Raw genomic sequence first — 18,317 nt, 5'->3', positions numbered from 1 at the left:
CGATTCAGTGAAATCTGGATTTCATCTACCACCTTGAACTACCAACAAACCTTCCGTGCGTGTTACCAGAATAACGACCAAGGAAATCACCTGCATTGCCTCTACCACACCCCCTCCCAGAGTCCTGACTTGGTTTCAAACGACTGCTGCCTCGACCTCTTTGAGGGGCCATGATGAAGGGTCCCCAATCCATCTCCTCCTCCTCATGCTCACCTAAACCACACTCCTGGTATTACTGCCCTAGTATATATTTTTTGAATCGTGCAGGAGATGCATGTATTTCATCCAAAAAATACACTGCTAGTGGCCTAGTTTCCCGCATGCATAACAGAAAATAGGGAGCTTTTCATATTTAACTTGATAAAATTCCGTAGCTCCAGCCTTTGTGAAGCCGAGAAATTGAGTTAATTTTTTGTTCACATCCAACTTGACCCTAACCCTTATAATTCACCAATGAAGCCACTATGCATGGCAATCTGTATCTCTTCAAGTAATTTTGCCATGTTCTCAACAAACTATTTATATTTTAGAACTCCATTCAGGAGCTTCTGGATTTGACACCAGGTTTCAATCTTGTCAAGCTTAACACTAGAAAGCTATATATTCTGCGAGAATGTTAGGCTGTCTATAAGGTTCTTTAACTTTTTTGATGGAAATATTAAATCTCTGGTTTGCAAATTTAATTTCCTTTCGATGAAACTTATCCTCCGTCGTCTCATTGGCCGACCTTGACCCCTTTTATTTTTGGGTCTTTGAATTTGTGAACCCATCATACTTTGCAATCACGAGCGCTACAACCCGGAAATCCCAAGGACCCTGATGCATGGCCTGATTCCAATCCACAAGACAGTTGAACTGCATCGAGAACAAATATGCACTAATTCTTCTAACCATATCTTGTCGTTGGGTTCCAAGCGGCCGTCAAAGCATCTTCAACAGTTCTCCTTCCCAAAAAGTTTCTATTATTGAGGAAGTTGGGTAAAAAAACTGCTTCAACGACTTCTCTTTCCTCAATAAATTATTGGTGATCACTAATAAAACAGTCTACTCCCTCCCCCTCCATATTACTCCCCCCGTCTCAAACTATTTGTTGTAAAAATGGATGTATTTAGAACTAAAAATACATCTAGATACACCCATTTCCGTGACAACTAACTCGGGACGAAGGGAGTATGCAGGATGAGAAGCTGACCCTCTCGTAATACCTTCTTCAATACTGCCATGTCGACACGTTGCCGCCAAAAGCTGACCCTCTGCTCGCATGTTGTCTCCGCACGTCGCCGCCATCTCCACCGGCAGTGTGTATCCCCGTATGTCTCAGGTTGCCAACAGGTCCCATGTGTCAGGTTAGTTACTGGGGTAGTGTTATTGGGAATATGCTGGAGCGTCCCTTCCAAATAATCGGTAAAGTGTTATTGGGGAGTTCAATAAGTGGATATGCATGAGTATGAGTATTTTGTTGAACTATTGGAGTTGCTCTCATGTCTCGTCCGAAGAATCGCTTGCTGCGACGATACGCACGGCAACCGCAAAGGGTGCGCCGCACGCAAGACGATCTAGACGTGCGTGCATCTGCACATACGGCGGTGTAACTCAAGGCAACGCGTTTGTACGTATACATGCAGGTGTCTTGCGTTTTTGTTTTTGGCGCGAAAGATACGCTTCGACAATTTCGGTCCGTGCAATCAATTCCTCGATCGGTACGTTCATGTTTTTCTAGTAGAACTACGTACCTAGTGTGATGCAGCGCTAGTTGTGGATGTTTTCGCATTCTCTGTTCTTGCGTACGTCACGTGCGATCGGATCTGCAGATGGCGGTACAGATCCGGCGATTCCTGTACCGAAGGCTCTCTGTCATCTCTGTACAAAATATCCCCTTGTCCTTCCCTTTTATTCTTTTTACAATGTTATATGTACTGGTATAATTTTGACTTTTATGACTTAATAATACTTGCAGTTATATTGTGGAAATCCTGGATTGCAGCCTTCTAACCAGATACTGCTTCTGTACCAAAATGCAAGACGTATTTTGGTTTTGCATTGGGCATGGAAAAACGTTGTACATTTTGGTGTGTTGATTTTCTTGGCGATAAAAACGGTCGTGATTCGTGAACCTTGCGGTTCTGATTTTTTGTCCAAAAAGACCCCCTGGCCAATAGAATTGTCAAAAAGGACTACCCGTGGATATAGTTGACAAAAAGACCCCCTGAGCCATGGCGGCAGGCGCGGTAGGCGACACGTGGCACCTGCCGCCACGCCAGGAGGCAGCCAGCCGGCTAAAATGTATTAGGTACAGTGCCCCGAGCCGGGACGGAACAGGCCAGGCCTGGTGGGCCATGCCGCCACTGGAGCAGGCGGCCGCTGCTGCGCATGTCGCTCGCAGGCCGACAAAAGCAGCTGCACGGAAGGCGAGGTGCGGGCCAGGCCGCCATCATATCTGGCGGCACCGCTAGCCGACATTAACACTGTGGCAGATGGCGCTCATTCCCATGCTCTCAAAAATTGCTGCTGCAGCTGAGGTGACAGCACCCAAGAGCGTGATTTCCGCTTTGTTTTGCTTTCTGCAGCAGAGGTGGCACCGACGCCTTGTGATCTGGAATCCGATTCCCGCCTGCGTGATGTTCGCTTCCTGCCGCACATCGAAGAGCGTTGATATCGCTGAGTGTGATGAGACACCACGATGCTGGAATCCGAGGTCGCGGTAGGTGAGTTCTAGCTCGTTCCGCCAATAATACAGTGCTCCTCTTATTTTTATACGCACAACCGCGGCTCCATGCACATATACTCTCTCTCTCAAATATCTCTGGTTGCCTTCACTGCCTCTCTGCTCTCTCTAAGTCTACAAGAATACACACAAAGAAAAACTTGGTAGCCACTTTCACTCGTGATTTTGGCTGATTTAGAGTTGGATTTAGAAGATGGTGAAGTTGAAGAAAAGTTAGATTAAGGTAAGATATATCCATTTTTGTTGGTTTTGTTCGCATGCATGGTGTTTTTGTTCTGTTTGATTAGTTCCTAAGTGTGTATTCTATGTTGTTTTAGGCATTATTTCAGCACTTGGAGGAGTCATTTGGAGTTTCTGGAGTAGGATTTGCCGTGCAAAGTGAAGTACGAAGGGGGAGATCAAGGTATGAGCTTTGCAATACATGGAATTTTTTGTGCATGCACGGTGGTAATTAGTTAGTCTTTTAGCTTGTCATTAGCTATGCGATGTTAGTGCTTACAGGTTAGAAAAAAATTCAGACGACAGATACAACATTTATACTATTTTTTAGAGAAGAGTAGGTTGAAGAGGTTGTATCAATGTTAGCTGCGTCCATTAGCATTGACATGCGAGAAGATCTTAATACAGTAATTAAAAAATTGCACTGTAATTGTTCATTGCATGTGGTATGTTATTTCATGTGGTATGTTTATTAATAAGTCTATAGTTAGGAAACCATAGGTCTCCTTTGTTATGTCGCAATAATCTAAATTTTAACTTGTACCTTTTAACTAGTTACTTTGATTACCTCTTGTAATCCTCCTTTGTACTTGTACTGTATCTCTTTTACTCAATAAAGTGATGATATGCTGTGGGGGTTTCCCCTACAGTTCCCAGTCAAAAATAATAATCTAAATTTTATATGTTAAGATTAGGTGCTAATGTACTTAATGATCTATGTAATTAGGTAAAATAGTTCATCTTAGTAGCAAACAAGGAGGAGATGACGTGATTGAAGAAATTGAGTTTTCATCTTCGCTGTCCCTTTTGAGGTGATGACCACATACATGCAAGTGCTATTTTCATACTTTTGATAGCAGAAAGAAAAATCCGTGTGTAATATGGATGTTCATGTGATAATAGGTTGACTCCGTTCATATAGTACCGGTGACGGATATTTAGTCGAACTATTTTGACGCTTAATTGCATTCGCAAGCACACCCATATTGGAGCTAAGGTATAAATGACGCCGTAATTTTGTTAATATTTTTTATATTGATGTAATGTTGTGAATAATGTGCATGCAGCTGCAAATATTATTATTTGTAAATAAATGATTGTTATCGTATGATATGAAAAATTTATATAAAGCCGGAAAAAATTAAATGTTTTACTCATATGATATTAAAATGTTATTATCGTACTATTATGTTTAGTGGTTGTTTGGATAGCGAGTAATTACCCTCGGTTTTGTCATAACCTGTTGTAAGAAAAAATTTGTAGAAAATCAGTTTTTACTAATAGTCGTTTTTCCAAAAGCTCAGTTTTTGCATGTTACGAGAACCAGTTTAGGATATTTTTGGGATAGTTAGAGAAAAGCAAATAGAGTTTTAGTTTGTTACGCTCGTAGACGAGTTTGAGAAAAAATAGATCTCTAAGTACCCGTTAACCAAACAACCCCTTAAAGTCTAAGCAAATGATTCTAAAAACAAACCGAATATTTGTAGCGAAAATACGGTTATTATTTTAGTCGTATGATATGTAAATGTTGTCAACGTACTACTACTAAATGTTCAGTTACTAATTATTTGAAATGTAAACATGGATGTAGGTTAGGTACTATGGAAAATTTAGTAGTGTACTATGGGAACGTCTTACGCGACGGTCGTTTCGGGGAGGATGTGTCCTTGTGCGAGTCGACCACAGTTGTAGTGAGAGACATGGTCAATGTGGGTTACGCAGCAGTCAGAAGGTGCATCCGAGCGGTGTTTGGCCCAGGGATGCAGGGGGAAAAATGACAATGGAGGCCTTCGTCGTTGACGGAGGAAATGATGGGACAGTTGCCCATTGGGGTTTGCGGCCTGTCACAGGTGATCAGTCGTGGAGGTCATACATGAGGTTTGCAAGCAATCCCAATAACTCAATGTTTGGTCAACCGATGGTGTATGTGGAGTTCATTTCAGTCACTGATGTTGCCGGATGCAGTAGCAGGGGTGGTGAGGTCGAGTTGGCCATCACATCAGCCCCTAGAGTCGGTCCATCAAAACCGACGGGCGGCCAGCCTATGTATGACACAGGATATTGGTCTGCGGCCGTTGACATGAGCGAACACGTGGAGGGATTGCCGGAGGCGCTAGATGATGATGATCATTCTTCTGCGTCTTCGGAGTCAAGCGAAGAAGAAGATGTTCCTCCTCAGAGGGCGGTCGCGGCGGCACTGCAACCTGGGTTTTTACAGGATATGAGCATCACCAATGAATTTCACTCTGTTTCTGGCCTAGGAGCGAGGAGCCTAGAGGTTGGGCAAGTTTTCCCAGACAAGAAGTCTGCTTACCAGGCAATGGGTAGCTATGCAATCGCCATCCACCGCCAGCATAGAGTGAAGCAGTCTGATAAAACAGAGTTGAAGGTCATATGCATCCACACCGCAAAAGGTTGCCGCGGAAGAGTTCTCGCTAGACTGAAGCCTGCGGTATGTCAGTCATGGCATATCACAAAAATAGTGGAGCATAGCTGTGAGCAAACTGGGACTCTTTCGAATCACTACAATGTGACAGCCAGATATGTGGCACACACGATGGAAACGATTATGCAGGGAAGTCTCAACATTAGTGTTAGGGCTCTGCAAAAAGCTGCAGAAGATCAAATTGGCTTCCCTGTCAGCTACAACAAGGCTAGGCGTGCGAAGGAAAATACATTCAAGAAATTGTATGGTACCTATGAGGAGGCCTATCCTTATGCCCCCAGAATGCTTCATCGGATAGCAAGTGCTAATAGGGGGACTCAAGTTTGGCTGAGAGAACGTCCAAACCCAATGAACCCGAATGAGCTAATCCTGGACGCTTATTCTGGGCATTCCGCCAGACTATACAAGCCTTCAGGCACTGTCGCCCGGTATTATCAGTTGATGGTACCTTTCTCACTGGAAAGTACAAGGGCACACTATTGGTGGCGATTGCAGCGGATGCAAATAACCAGCTTCTTCCTATTGCATATGCACTGGTCGAGAGCGAGAACAAAGATAGCTGGTTGTGGTTCCTGAGCTGCGTGAAGATGGGTGTCGTGAAAGAGCGTGAAGGTGTTTGCATCATCTCTGATCGCAACACTAGATTATTAAGCGCTCTTGACATAATTAAGGCGTCGGAAGAAGAGTGGGGCTGGCCCGATCTAGAGGGAAGGTGGTGCATGAGGCATTTGGCAGCAAACTCCAAATTCAAAAACAAGGATTGGTTCAAGTTATTCAAGAGGATGTGCATGCAAAAAACTGAAGCCAAAATGAATGCGATCTGGGCAGGTATCAATGGTCAGATCGACCGCGCGGCCTTGCTGCAGAGAGAAGACCGGAGGGGTCGTAGGACGCCCATAAATTTGAGCCAGCGGATCGGCGAGAATTGCCCTCATTTGTACAAGTGGGCGCAGGGTCAAGACACCGGGGCTCGGTATGGAATAATGACCAGCAACATGTCAGAGGTGTACAATGGTGTTCTTAAAGGGGTGTGAGCACTGCCTATCACAGCCCTAATTGAAGAAACTTGGAACCTGACCATGTCATACTTTGCAGACAGGGTCACCGTCGCCAATGCACAAGTTGAATTGAACAAGCCATTGTTGGGCAACGTAGTATTTCAAAAAAATTCTTACGATCATGCAAGATCTATCTAGTAGAAGTATAGCAACGAGCGGGGAGAGTGTGTCTACGTACCTCGTAGACCGAAAGCGGAAGCGTTTAGTAACGCGGTTGATGTAGTTGAACGTCTTCACGATCCAACCGATCCAAGTACCGAACGTACGGCACCTCCGTGTTCAGCACACGTTCAGCACGATGACGTCCCTCGATCTCTTGATCCAGTTGAGGACAAGGGAGAGTTCCGTCAGCAGGACGGTGTGGCGACGGTGATGATGAAATTACCGGCGCAGGGCTTCGCCTAAGCACTACAACGATATGACCGAGGTGTTAACTGTGGAGGGGGGCACCGCACACGGCTAGGAACAATTGATGTGTGTTCTAGGGGTGCCCTCCCCATGTATATAAAGGAGGGAGAGGGAGGGAGGCAGCCTAGGGCACACCCAAGTAGGAGGGGAACGTAGTAATTTCAAAAAAATTCCTACGCACACGCAGGATCATGGTGAAGCATAGCAACGAGAGGGGAGAGTGTTGTCCACGTACCCTTGTAGACCGAAAGCGGAAGCGTTAGCACAACGCGGTTGATGTAGTCGTACGTCTTCAGATCCGACCGATCCAAGTACCGAACGTACGTCACCTCCGAGTTCAGCACACATTCAGCTCGATGACGTCCCGTGAACTCCGATCCATCAGAGCTTCATGGGAGAGTTCCGTCAGCACGACGGCATGATGACGGTGATGATGTTGATACCGACGCAGGGCTTCGCCTAAGCACCGCTACGATATGACCGAGGTGGAATATGGTGGAGGGGGGCACCGCACACGGCTGGAATAGATCAATAGATCAACTTGTGTGTCTAGAGGTGCCCCTGCCCCCGTATATAAAGGAGCAAGGGGGGAGCCGGCCGGCCAGGAGGAGTGCGCGCCAAGGGGGAAGTCCTACTCCCACCGGAGTAGGACTCCTCCTTTTCCTTGTTGGAGTAGGAGAGGGAGGGAAAGGAGAGAGGAGGAGAAGGAAAAAGGGGGGCGCCACCCCCCCTTCCTTGTCCAATTCGGACTAGAGGGGGAGGGGGCATGCGGCCGCCCTGACCGCCCCTCCTCTTCTCCCACTAAGGCCCATGAGGCCCAATTAACTCCCCGGGGGGTTCCGGTAACCCCCCGGTACTCCGGTTTTTCTCCGAAACCACTCGGAACACTTCCGGTGTCCGAATATAGTCGTCCAATATATCGATCTTTACATCTCGACCATTTTGAGACTCCTCGTCATGTCCGTGATCATATCCGGGACTCTGAACTACCTTTGGTACATCAAAACACAAAAACTCATCATACCGATCGTCACCAAACTTCAAGCGTGCGGACCCTATGGGTTTGAGAACTATGTAGACATGATCGAGACATGTCTCCGCTCAATAACCAATAGCGGAACCTGGATGATCATATTGGCTCCTACATATTCTACGAAGATCTTTATCGGTCAAACCGCATAACAACATACATTGTTCCCTTTGTCATCGGTATGTTACTTGCCCGAGATTCGATCGTCGGTATCTCAATACCTAGTTCAATCTCGTTACCGGCAAGTCTCTTTACTCGTTCCGTAAAGCATCATCCCGCAACTTACTCATTAGTCACATTGCTTGCAAGGCTTATAGTGATGTGCATTACCGAGAGGGCCCAGAGATACCTCTCCGACAATCGGAGTGACAAATCCTAATCTCGAAATACGCCAACTCGACAAGTACCTTCGGAGACACCTGTAGAGCACCTTTATAATCACCCAGTTATGTTGTGACGTTTGGTAGCACACAAAGTGTTCCTCCGGTAAACGGGAGTTGCATAATCTCATAGTCATAGGAACATGTGTAAGTCATGAAGAAAGCAATAGCAATATACTAAACGATCGAATTCTAAGCTAACGGAATGGGTCAAGTCAATCACATCATTCTCTAATGATGTGATCCCGTTAATCAAATGACAACTCATGTCCATGGCTAGGAAACTTAACCATCTTTGATTCAATGAGCTAGTCAAGTAGAGGCATACTAGTGACACTCTTTTTGTCTATGTATTCACACATGTATCAAGTTTTCGGTTAATACAATTCTAGCATGAATAATAAACATTTATCATGAAATAAGGAAATAAATAATAACTTTATTATTGCCTCTAGGGCATATTTCCTTCAGTCTCCCACTTGCACTAGAGTCAATAATCTAGTTCACATCGCCATGTGATTTAACACCAATAGTTCACATCACCATGTGATTAACACCCATAGTTCACATTGTCATGTGACCAACACCCAAAGGGTTTACTAGAGTCAATAATCTAGTTCACATCGCTATGTGATTAACACCCAAAGAGTACTAAGGTGTGATCATGTTTTGCTTGTGAGAGAAGTTTAGTCAACGGGTCTGCCACATTCAGAGCCGTATGTATTTTGCAAATTTCTATGTCAACAATGCTCTGCACGGAGCTACTCTAGCTAATTGCTCCCACTTTCAATATGTATCCAGATTGAGATTTAGAGTCATCTGGATCAGTGTCAAAACTTGCATCGACGTAACCCTTTTCGACGAACCTTTTTGTCACCTCCATAATCGAGAAACATATTCTTATTCCACTAAGGATAATTTTGACCGCTGTCTAGTGATCTACTCCTAGATCACTATTGTACTCCCTTGCCAAATTCAGTGTAGGGTATACAATAGATCTGGTACACAGCATGACATACTATATAGAACCTATGCCTGAGGCATAGGGAATGACTTTCATTCTCTTTCTATCTTCTGCCGTGGTCGGGCTTTGAGTCTTACTCAATTTCACACCTTGTAACACAGGCAAGAACTCTTTCTTTGGCTGTTCCATTTTGAACTACTTCAAAATCTTGTCAAGGTATGTACTCATTGAAAAAACTTATCAAGCGTCTTGATCTATCTCTATAGATCTGCTCAATATGTAAGCAGCTTCACCGAGGTCTTTATTTGAAAACCTCCTTTCAAATACTCCTTTATGCTTTCCAGAAAATTCTACATTATTTCCGATCAACAATATGTCATTCACATATGTTTATCAGAAATGTTGTAGTGCTCCCACTCACTTTCTTGTAAATACAGGCTTCACCACAAGTCTGTATAAAACTATATGCTTTGATCAACTCATCAAAGCGTATATTCCAACTCCGAGATGCTTGCACCAGTCCATAGATGGATCGCAGGAGCTTGCACATTTTGTTAGCACCTTTAGGATCGACAAAACCTTCTGGTTGCATCATATACAACTCTTCTTTAAGAAATCCATTAAGGAATGTAGTTTTGACATCCATTTGCCAGATTTCATAAAATGTGGCAATTTGCTAACATGATTCGGACAGACTTAAGCATCGCTACGAGTGAGAAAATCTCATCGTATCAACATCTTGAACTTTGTCAAAAACCTTTTTCAACAAGTCTAGCTTTGTAGATAGCAACACTACTATCAGCGTCCGTCTTCCTCTTGAAGATCCATTTATTTTCTATGGCTTGCCGATCATCGGGCAAGTCAACCAAAGTCCACACTTTGTTCTCATACATGGATCCCATCTCAGATTTCATGCCCCCAAGCCATTTCACGGAATCTGGGCTCATCATCGCTTCCTCATAGTTCGTAGGTTCGCCTTCGTCAAGTAACATGACCTCCAGAATAGGATTACTGTACCACTCTGGTGCGGATCTTACTCTAATTGACCTACGAGGTTCGGTAGTAACTTGATCTAAAGTTTCATGATCAACATCATTAGCTTCCTCACTAATTGGTGTAGGAGTCACAGGAACCGATTTCTGTGATGAACTACTTTCCAATAAGGGAGCAGGTACAGCTACCTCATCAAGTTCTACTTTCCTCCCACTCACTTCTTTCGAGAGAAACTCCTTCTCTAGAAAGGATCCATTCTTAGCAACAAATGTCTTGCCTTCGGATCTGTGATAGAAGGTGTACCCAATAGTCTCCTTTGGGTATCCTATGAAGACACATTTCTCCGATTTGGGTTTGAGCTTACCAGGATGAAACTTTTTCACATAAGCATCGCAACACCAAACTTTAAGAAACGACAACTTTGGTTTCTTGCTAAACCACAGTTCATATAGTTTCGTCTCAACGGATTTAGATGGTGCCCTATTTAACGTGAATGCAGCTGTCTCTAATGAATAACACCAAAACGATAGTGGTAAATCGATAAGAGACATCATAGATTGCACCATATCTAATAAAGTACTTTTATGATGTTCGGGCACACCATTACTGTGGTGTTCCAGGCGGCATGAATTTGTGAAACTATTCCACATTGTTTTAATTGAAGACCAAACTCGTAACTCAATATTCATCTCCGCGATCAGATCGTAGAAACTTTATTTTCTTGTTACGATGATTTTACACTTCACTCTGAAATTCTTTTAAACTTTTCAAATGTTTCAGACTTATGTTTCGTCAGGTAGATACACCCATATCTGCTCAAATCATCTGTGAAGGTCAGAAAATAACGACACCCGCCGTGAGCCTCAACACTCATCGGACTACATACATCAGTATGTATTATTTCCAACAAGTCTGTTGCTCGCTCCATTGTTCCGCAGAACGGAGTCTTAGTCATCTTGCCCATGAAGGAAATATGCCCTAGAGGCAATAATAAAGTATTATTTATTTCCTTGTATCATGATAAATGTTTATTATTCATGCTAGAATTGTATTAACCGGAAACATAATACATGTGTGAATATATAGACAAACAGAGTGTCACTAGTATGCCTCTACTTGACTAGCTCGTTAATCAAAGATGGTTATGTTTCCTAGCCATAGACATAAGTTGTCATTTGATTAACGAGATCACCTCATTAGGAGAATGACGTGATTGACTTGACCCATTCCGTTAGCTTAGCACTCGATCGTTTAGTATGTTGCTATTGCTTTCTTCATGACTTATACATGTTCCTATGACTATGAGATTATGCAACTCCCGTTTGCCGGAGGAACACTTTGTGTGCTACCAAACGTCACAACATAAATGGGTGATTATAAAGGTGCTCTATAGGTGTCTCCAAAGGTACTTGTTGGGTTGGCGTATTTCGAGATTAGGATTTGTCACTCCAATTGTCGGAGAGGTATTTCTGGGCCCACTCGGTAATGCACATCACTATAAGCCTTGCAAGCATTGTGACTAATGAGTTAGTTGCGGGATGATGTGTTACGGAACGAGTAAAAAGACTTGCCGGTAATGAGATTGAACTAGGTATCGAGATACCGACGATCAAATCTCGGGCAAGTAACATACCGGTGACAAAGGGAACAACGTATGTTGTTATGCGGTCTGACCGATAAAGATCTTCGTAGAATATGTGGGAGCCAATATGGGCATCCAGGTCCCGCTATTGGTTATTGACCGGAGACGTGTCTCGGTCATGTCTACATAGTTCTCGAACCCGTAGGGTCCGCACGCTTAACGTTACGATGACAGTTTTATTGAGTTTTGATGTACCGAAGGAGTTCGGAGTCCCAGATAAGATTGGGGATATGACGAGGAGTCTCGAAATGGTCGAGACGTAAAAATCGATATATTGGACGACTATATTCGGACTTCGGAAAGGTTCCGAGTGATTCGGGTATTTTTCGGAGTACCGGAGAGTTACGGGAATTCGTATTGGGCCTTAATGGGCCATACGGGAAAGGAGAGAAAGGCCTCAAAAGGTGGCCGCACCCCTCCCCATGGTCTGGTCCGAATTGGACTAGGGAAGGGGGGCGCACCCTTCCTTCTTTCTCCTTCCCCCTTCCCTTCTCCTACTCCCACAAGGAAAGGAGGAGTCCTACTCCCGGTGGGAGTAGGACTTCCCCCTATGGCGCGCCTCTCCCCTTGGCCGGCTGCCTCCCCCTTGATCCTTTATATACGGGGGCAAGGGGGCACCCCAGAGACACAACAATTGATCCTTGAGATCTCTTAGCCGTGTGCGGTGCCCCCCTCCATCATATTACACCTCGATAATATTGTTGCGGAGCTTAGGCGAAGCCCTGCGTCGGTGGAACATCATCATCATCACCACGCCGTCGTGCTGACGAAACTCTCCCTCAACACTCGGCTGGATCAGAGTTCGAGGGACGTCATCGAGCTGAACGTGTGTAGAACTCGGAGGTGCCGTACGTTCAGTACTTGATCGGTCGGATCGTGAAGACGTACGACTACATCAACCGCGTTGTGATAACGCTTCCGCTGTCGGTCTACGAGGGTACGTGAACAACACTCCCCTCTCGTTGCTATGCATCACCATGATCTTGCGTGTGCGTAGGAATTTTTTTGAAATTACTACGTTCCCCAACAGTGGCATCCGAGCCTGGTTTTATGCGTTAATGCTATGCACGAGTAGAATACAAGTGAGTTGTGGGCGATATAAGTCATACTGCTTACCAGCATGTCATACTTTGGTTCAGCGGTATTGTGAGATGAAGTGGCCCGGACCGACATACCGCATACGCTTACGCGAGACTGGTTTCACCGTTGCGAGCACTCGTTGCTTAAAGGTGACCAGCGGGTGTCTGTCTCTCTCACTTTAGTTGAACCGAGTGTGGCTACGCCCGGTCCTTGCGAAGGTTAAAACAGCACCAACTTGACAAACTATCGTTGTGGTTTTGATGCGTAGGTAAGAACGGTTCTTGCTAAGCCCGTAGCATCCACGTAAAACATGCAACAACAAAGTAGAGGACGTCTAACTTGTTTTTGCAGGGCATGTTGTGATGTGATATGGTCAAGACATGATGTGATATAATGTGTTGTACGAGATGATCATGTTTTGTAACCGAGTTATCGGCAACTGGCAGGAGCCATATGGTTGTCGCTTTATTGTATGAGATGCAATCACCATGTAATAGTTTTACTTTATCACTAAGCGGTAGCAATAGTCGTAAAAGCAATAAGTTGGCAAGACGACAATGATGCTACGATGGAGATCAAGGTGTCGCGCCGGTGACGATGGTGATCTTGACGGTGCTTCGGAGATGGAGATCACAAGCACAAGATGATGATGGCCATATCATATCCCTTATATTGATTGCATGTGATGTTAATCCTTTATGCATCTTATCTTGCTTTGTTTGACGGTAGCATTATAAGATGATCCTTCACTAAATTATCAAAGTATAAGTGTTCTCCCTGAGTATGCACCGTTGCGAAAGTTCTTCGTGCTGAGACACCACGTGATGATCGGGTGTGATAGGCTCTACGTTCAAATACAACGGGTGCAAAACAGTTGCACACGTGGAATACTCAGGTTAAACTTGACGAGCCTAGCATATAACAGATATGGCCTCGGAACACGGAGACCGAAAGGTCGAGCGTGAATCATATAGTAGATATGATCAACATAGTGATGTTCACCATTGAAACTACTCCATCTCACGTGATGATCGGACATGGTTTAGTTGATATGGATCACGTGATCACTTAGAGGATTAGAGGGATGTCTATCTAAGTGGGAGTTCTTAAGTAATATGATTAATTGAACATGAATTTATCATGAACTTAGTACCTGATAGTATTTTGCTTGTCTATGTTAATTGTAGATAGATGGCCCGTGCTGTTGTTCCGTTGAATTTTAATGCGTTTTTTGAGAAAGCAAAGTTGAAAGATGATGGTAGCAATTACACGGACTGGGTCCGTAACTTGAGGATTATCCTCATTGCTACACAGAAGAATTACGTCCTGGAAGCACCGCTGGGTGCCAGGCCTGCTGCAGGAGCAACACCAGATGTTATGAACGTCTGGCAGAGCAAAGCTGATGACTACTCGATAGTTCAGTGTGCCATGCTTTACGGCTTAGAACCGGGTCTTCAACGACGTTTTGAACGTCATGGAGCATATGAGATGTTCCAGGAGTTGAAGTTAATATTTCAAGCAAATGCCTGAATTGAGAGATATGAAGTCTCCAATAAGTTTTTCAGCTGCAAGATGGAAGAGAATAGTTCTGTCAGTGAGCATATACTCAAAATGTCTGGGTATAACAATCACTTGATTCAACTGGGAGTTAATCTTCCGGATGATAGCGTTATTGACAGAATTCTTCAATCACTGCCACCAAGCTACAAGAGCTTCGTGATGAACTATAATATGCAAGGGATGAGTAAGACAATTCCTGAGCTCTTCGCAATGCTAAAGGCTGAGGAGGTAGAAATCAAAAAGGAGCATCAAGCGTTGATGGTCAATAAGACCACTAGTTTCAAGAAAAAGGGTAAAGGGAAGAAGAAAGGGAACTTCAAGAAGAACAGCAAACAAGTTGCTGCTCAGGAGAAGAAACCCAAGTCTGGACCTAAGCCTGAAACTGAGTGCTTCTACTGCAAGCAAACTGGTCACTGGAAGCGGAACTGCCCAAAGTATTTGGCGGATAAGAAGGATGGCAAGGTGAACAAAGGTATATGTGATATACATGTTATTGATGTGTACCTTACTAATGCTCGCAGTAGCACCTGGGTATTTGATACTGGTTCTGTTGCTAATATTTGCAACTCGAAACAGGGGCTACGGATTAAGCGAAGATTGGCTAAGGACGAGGTGACGATGCGCGTGGGAAATGGTTCCAAAGTCGATGTGATCGCGGTCGGCACGCTACCTCTACATCTACCTTCGGGATTAGTTTTAGACCTAAATAATTGTTATTTGGTGCCAGCGTTGAGCATGAACATTATATCTGGATCTTGTTTGATGCGAGATGGTTATTCATTTAAATCAGAGAATAATGGTTGTTCTATTTATATGAGTAATATCTTTTATGGTCATGCACCCTTGAAGAATGGTCTATTTTTGTTGAATCTCGATAGTAATGATACACATATTCATAATATTGAAACCAAAAGATGCAGAGTTGATAATGATAGTGCAACTTATTTGTGGCACTGCTGTTTAGGTCATATCGGTGTAAAGCGCATGAAGAAACTCCATACTGATGGACTTTTGGAACCACTTGATTATGAATCACTTGGTACTTGCGAACCATGCCTCATGGGCAAGATGACTAAAACACCGTTCTCCGGAACTATGGAGAGAGCAACAGATTTGTTGGAAATCAAACATACAGATGTATGTGGTCCGATGAATGTTGGGGCTCGTGGCGGATATCGTTATTTTCTCATCTTCACAGATGATTTAAGCAGATATGGGTATATCTACTTAATGAAACATAAGTCTGAAACATTTGAAAAGTTCAAAGAATTTCAGAGTGAAGTTGAAAATCATCGTAACAAGAAAATAAAGTTTCTACGATCAGATCGTGGAGGAGAATATTTGAGTTACGAGTTTGGTCTACATTTGAAACAATGCAGAATAGTTTCGCAACTCACGCCACCCGGAACACCACAGCGTAATGGTGTGTCCGAACATCGTAATCGCACTTTACTAGATATGGTGCGATCTATGATGTCTCTTACTGATTTACCGCTATCGTTTTGGGGTTATGCTTTAGAGACGGCTGCATTCACGTTAAATAGGGCACCATCAAAATCCGTTGAGACGACGCCTTATGAACTGTGGTTTGGCAAGAAACCAAAGTTGTCGTTTCTTAAAGTTTGGGGCTGCGATGCTTATGTGAAGAAACTTCAACCTGATAAGCTCGAACCCAAATCGGAGAAATGTGTCTTCATAGGATACCCAAAGGAGACTGTTGGGTATACCTTCTATCACAGATCCGAAGGCAAAACTTTTGTTGCTAAATTCGGAAATTTTCTAGAGAAGGAGTTTCTCTCGAAAGAAGTGAGTGGGAGGAAAGTAGAACTTGATGAGGTAACTATACCTGCTCCCTTAATGGAAAGTAGTTCATCACAGAAACCAGTTTCTGAGACACCTACACCAATTAGTGAGGAAGTTAATGATAATGATCATGAAACTTCAGATCAAGTTATTACTGAACCTCGTAGATCAACAAGAGTAAGATCCGCACCAGAGTGGTACGGTAATCCTGTTCTGGAAGTTATGTTACTAGACCATGACGAACCTACGAACTATGAAGAAGCGATGGTGAGCCCAGATTCCGCAAAATGGCTTGAGGCCATGAAATCTGAGATGGGATCCATGTATGAGAACAAAGTATGGACTTTGGTTGACTTGCCCAATGATCGGCAAGCAAAATAAATGGATCTTCAAGAAGAAGACTGACGCTGATGGTAATATTACTGTCTATAAAGCTCGACTTGTTGCGAAAGGTTTTCGACAAGTTCAAGGGATTGACTACGATGAGACCTTCTCACCCGTAGCGATGCTTAAGTCTGTCCGAATCATGTTAGCAATTGCCGCATTTTATGATTATGAAATTTGGCAAATGGATGTCAAAACTGCATTCCTGAATGGATTTCTGGAAGAAGAGTTGTATATATGCAACCAGAAGGTTTTGTCGATCCAAAGGGAGCTAACAAAGTGTGCAAGCTCCAGCGATCCATTTATGGACTGGTGCAAGCCTCTCGGAGTTGGAATAAACGCTTTGATAGTGTGATCAAAGCATTTGGTTTTATACAGACTTTTGGAGAAGCCTGTATTTACAAGAAAGTGAGTGGGAGCTCTGTAGCATTTCTGATATTATATGTGGATGACATATTACTGATGGAAATGATATAGAATTTCTGGATAGCATAAAGGGATACTTGAATAAGATTTTTTCAATGAAAGACCTCGGTGAAGCTGCGTATATATTGGGCATCAAGATCTATAGAGATAGATCAAGACGCTTAATTGGACTTTCACAAAGCACATACCTTGACAAAGTTTTGAAGAAGTTCAAAATGGATCAAGCAAAGAAAGGATTCTTGCCTGTGTTGCAAGGTGTGAACTTGAGTAAGACTCAATGCCCGACCACTGCAGAAGATAGAGAGAAGATGAAAGATGTCCCCTATGCTTCAGCCATAGGCTCTATCATGTATGCAATGCTGTGTACCAGACCTGATGTATGCCTTGCTATAAGTCTAGCAGGAAGGTACCAAAGTGATCCAGGAGTGGATCACTAGACAGCGGTCAAGAACATCCTGAAATACCTGAAAAGGACTAAGGATATGTTTCTCGTATATGGAGGTGACAAAGAGCTCATCGTAAATGGTTACGTTGATGCAAGCTTTGACACTGATCCGGACGATTCTAAATCGCAAACCGGATACGTATTTACATTGAACGGTGGAGCTGTCAGTTGGTGCAGTTCTAAACAAAGCGTCGTGGCGGGATCTACATGTGAAGCGGAGTACATAGCTGCTTCAGAAGCAGCAAATGAAGGAGTCTGGATGAAGGAGTTCATATCCGATCTAGGTGTCATACCTAGTGCATCGGGTCCTATGAAAATCTTTTGTGACAATACTGGTGCAATTGCCTTGGCAAAGGAATCCAGATTTCACAAGAGAACCAAGCACATCAAAAGACGCTTGAATTCCATCCGGGATTTAGTCCAGGTGGAAGACATAGAAATTTGCAAGATACATACGGATCTGAATGTTGCAGACCCATTGACTAAGCCTCTTCCACGAGCAAAACATGATCAGCACCAAGGCTCCATGGGTGTAAGAATCATTACTGTGTAATCTAGATTATTGACTCTAGTGCAAGTGGGAGACTGAAGGAAATATGCCCTAGAGGCAATAATAAAGTATTATTTATTTCCTTGTATCATGATAAATGTTTATTATTCATGCTAGAATTGTATTAACCGGAAACATAATACATGTGTGAATATATAGACAAACAGAGTGTCACTAGTATGCCTCTACTTGACTAGCTCGTTA

General features: G+C 43.6%; 1 protein-coding gene across 1 annotated transcript; it reads left to right on the top strand.

The window, feature by feature from the left end:
- Positions 1-4,724: 4,724 nt before the first annotated feature.
- LOC141040836 (uncharacterized) lies at positions 4,725-6,424 on the top strand. Its single transcript, XM_073506953.1, has 3 exons — positions 4,725-5,396; positions 5,520-5,711; positions 5,789-6,424. The coding sequence occupies exons 1-3, from the start codon at positions 4,725-4,727 to the stop codon at positions 6,422-6,424; spliced, it is 1,500 nt and encodes a 499-aa protein (XP_073363054.1).
- The last annotated feature ends 11,893 nt before the right edge of the window (positions 6,425-18,317 follow it).

Source organism: Aegilops tauschii, chromosome 2 (genome assembly GCF_002575655.3).
Source record: "Aegilops tauschii subsp. strangulata cultivar AL8/78 chromosome 2, Aet v6.0, whole genome shotgun sequence".
NCBI lineage: Eukaryota > Viridiplantae > Streptophyta > Magnoliopsida > Poales > Poaceae > Aegilops > Aegilops tauschii.
This window is presented reverse-complemented; position numbering and strand designations above follow the sequence as displayed.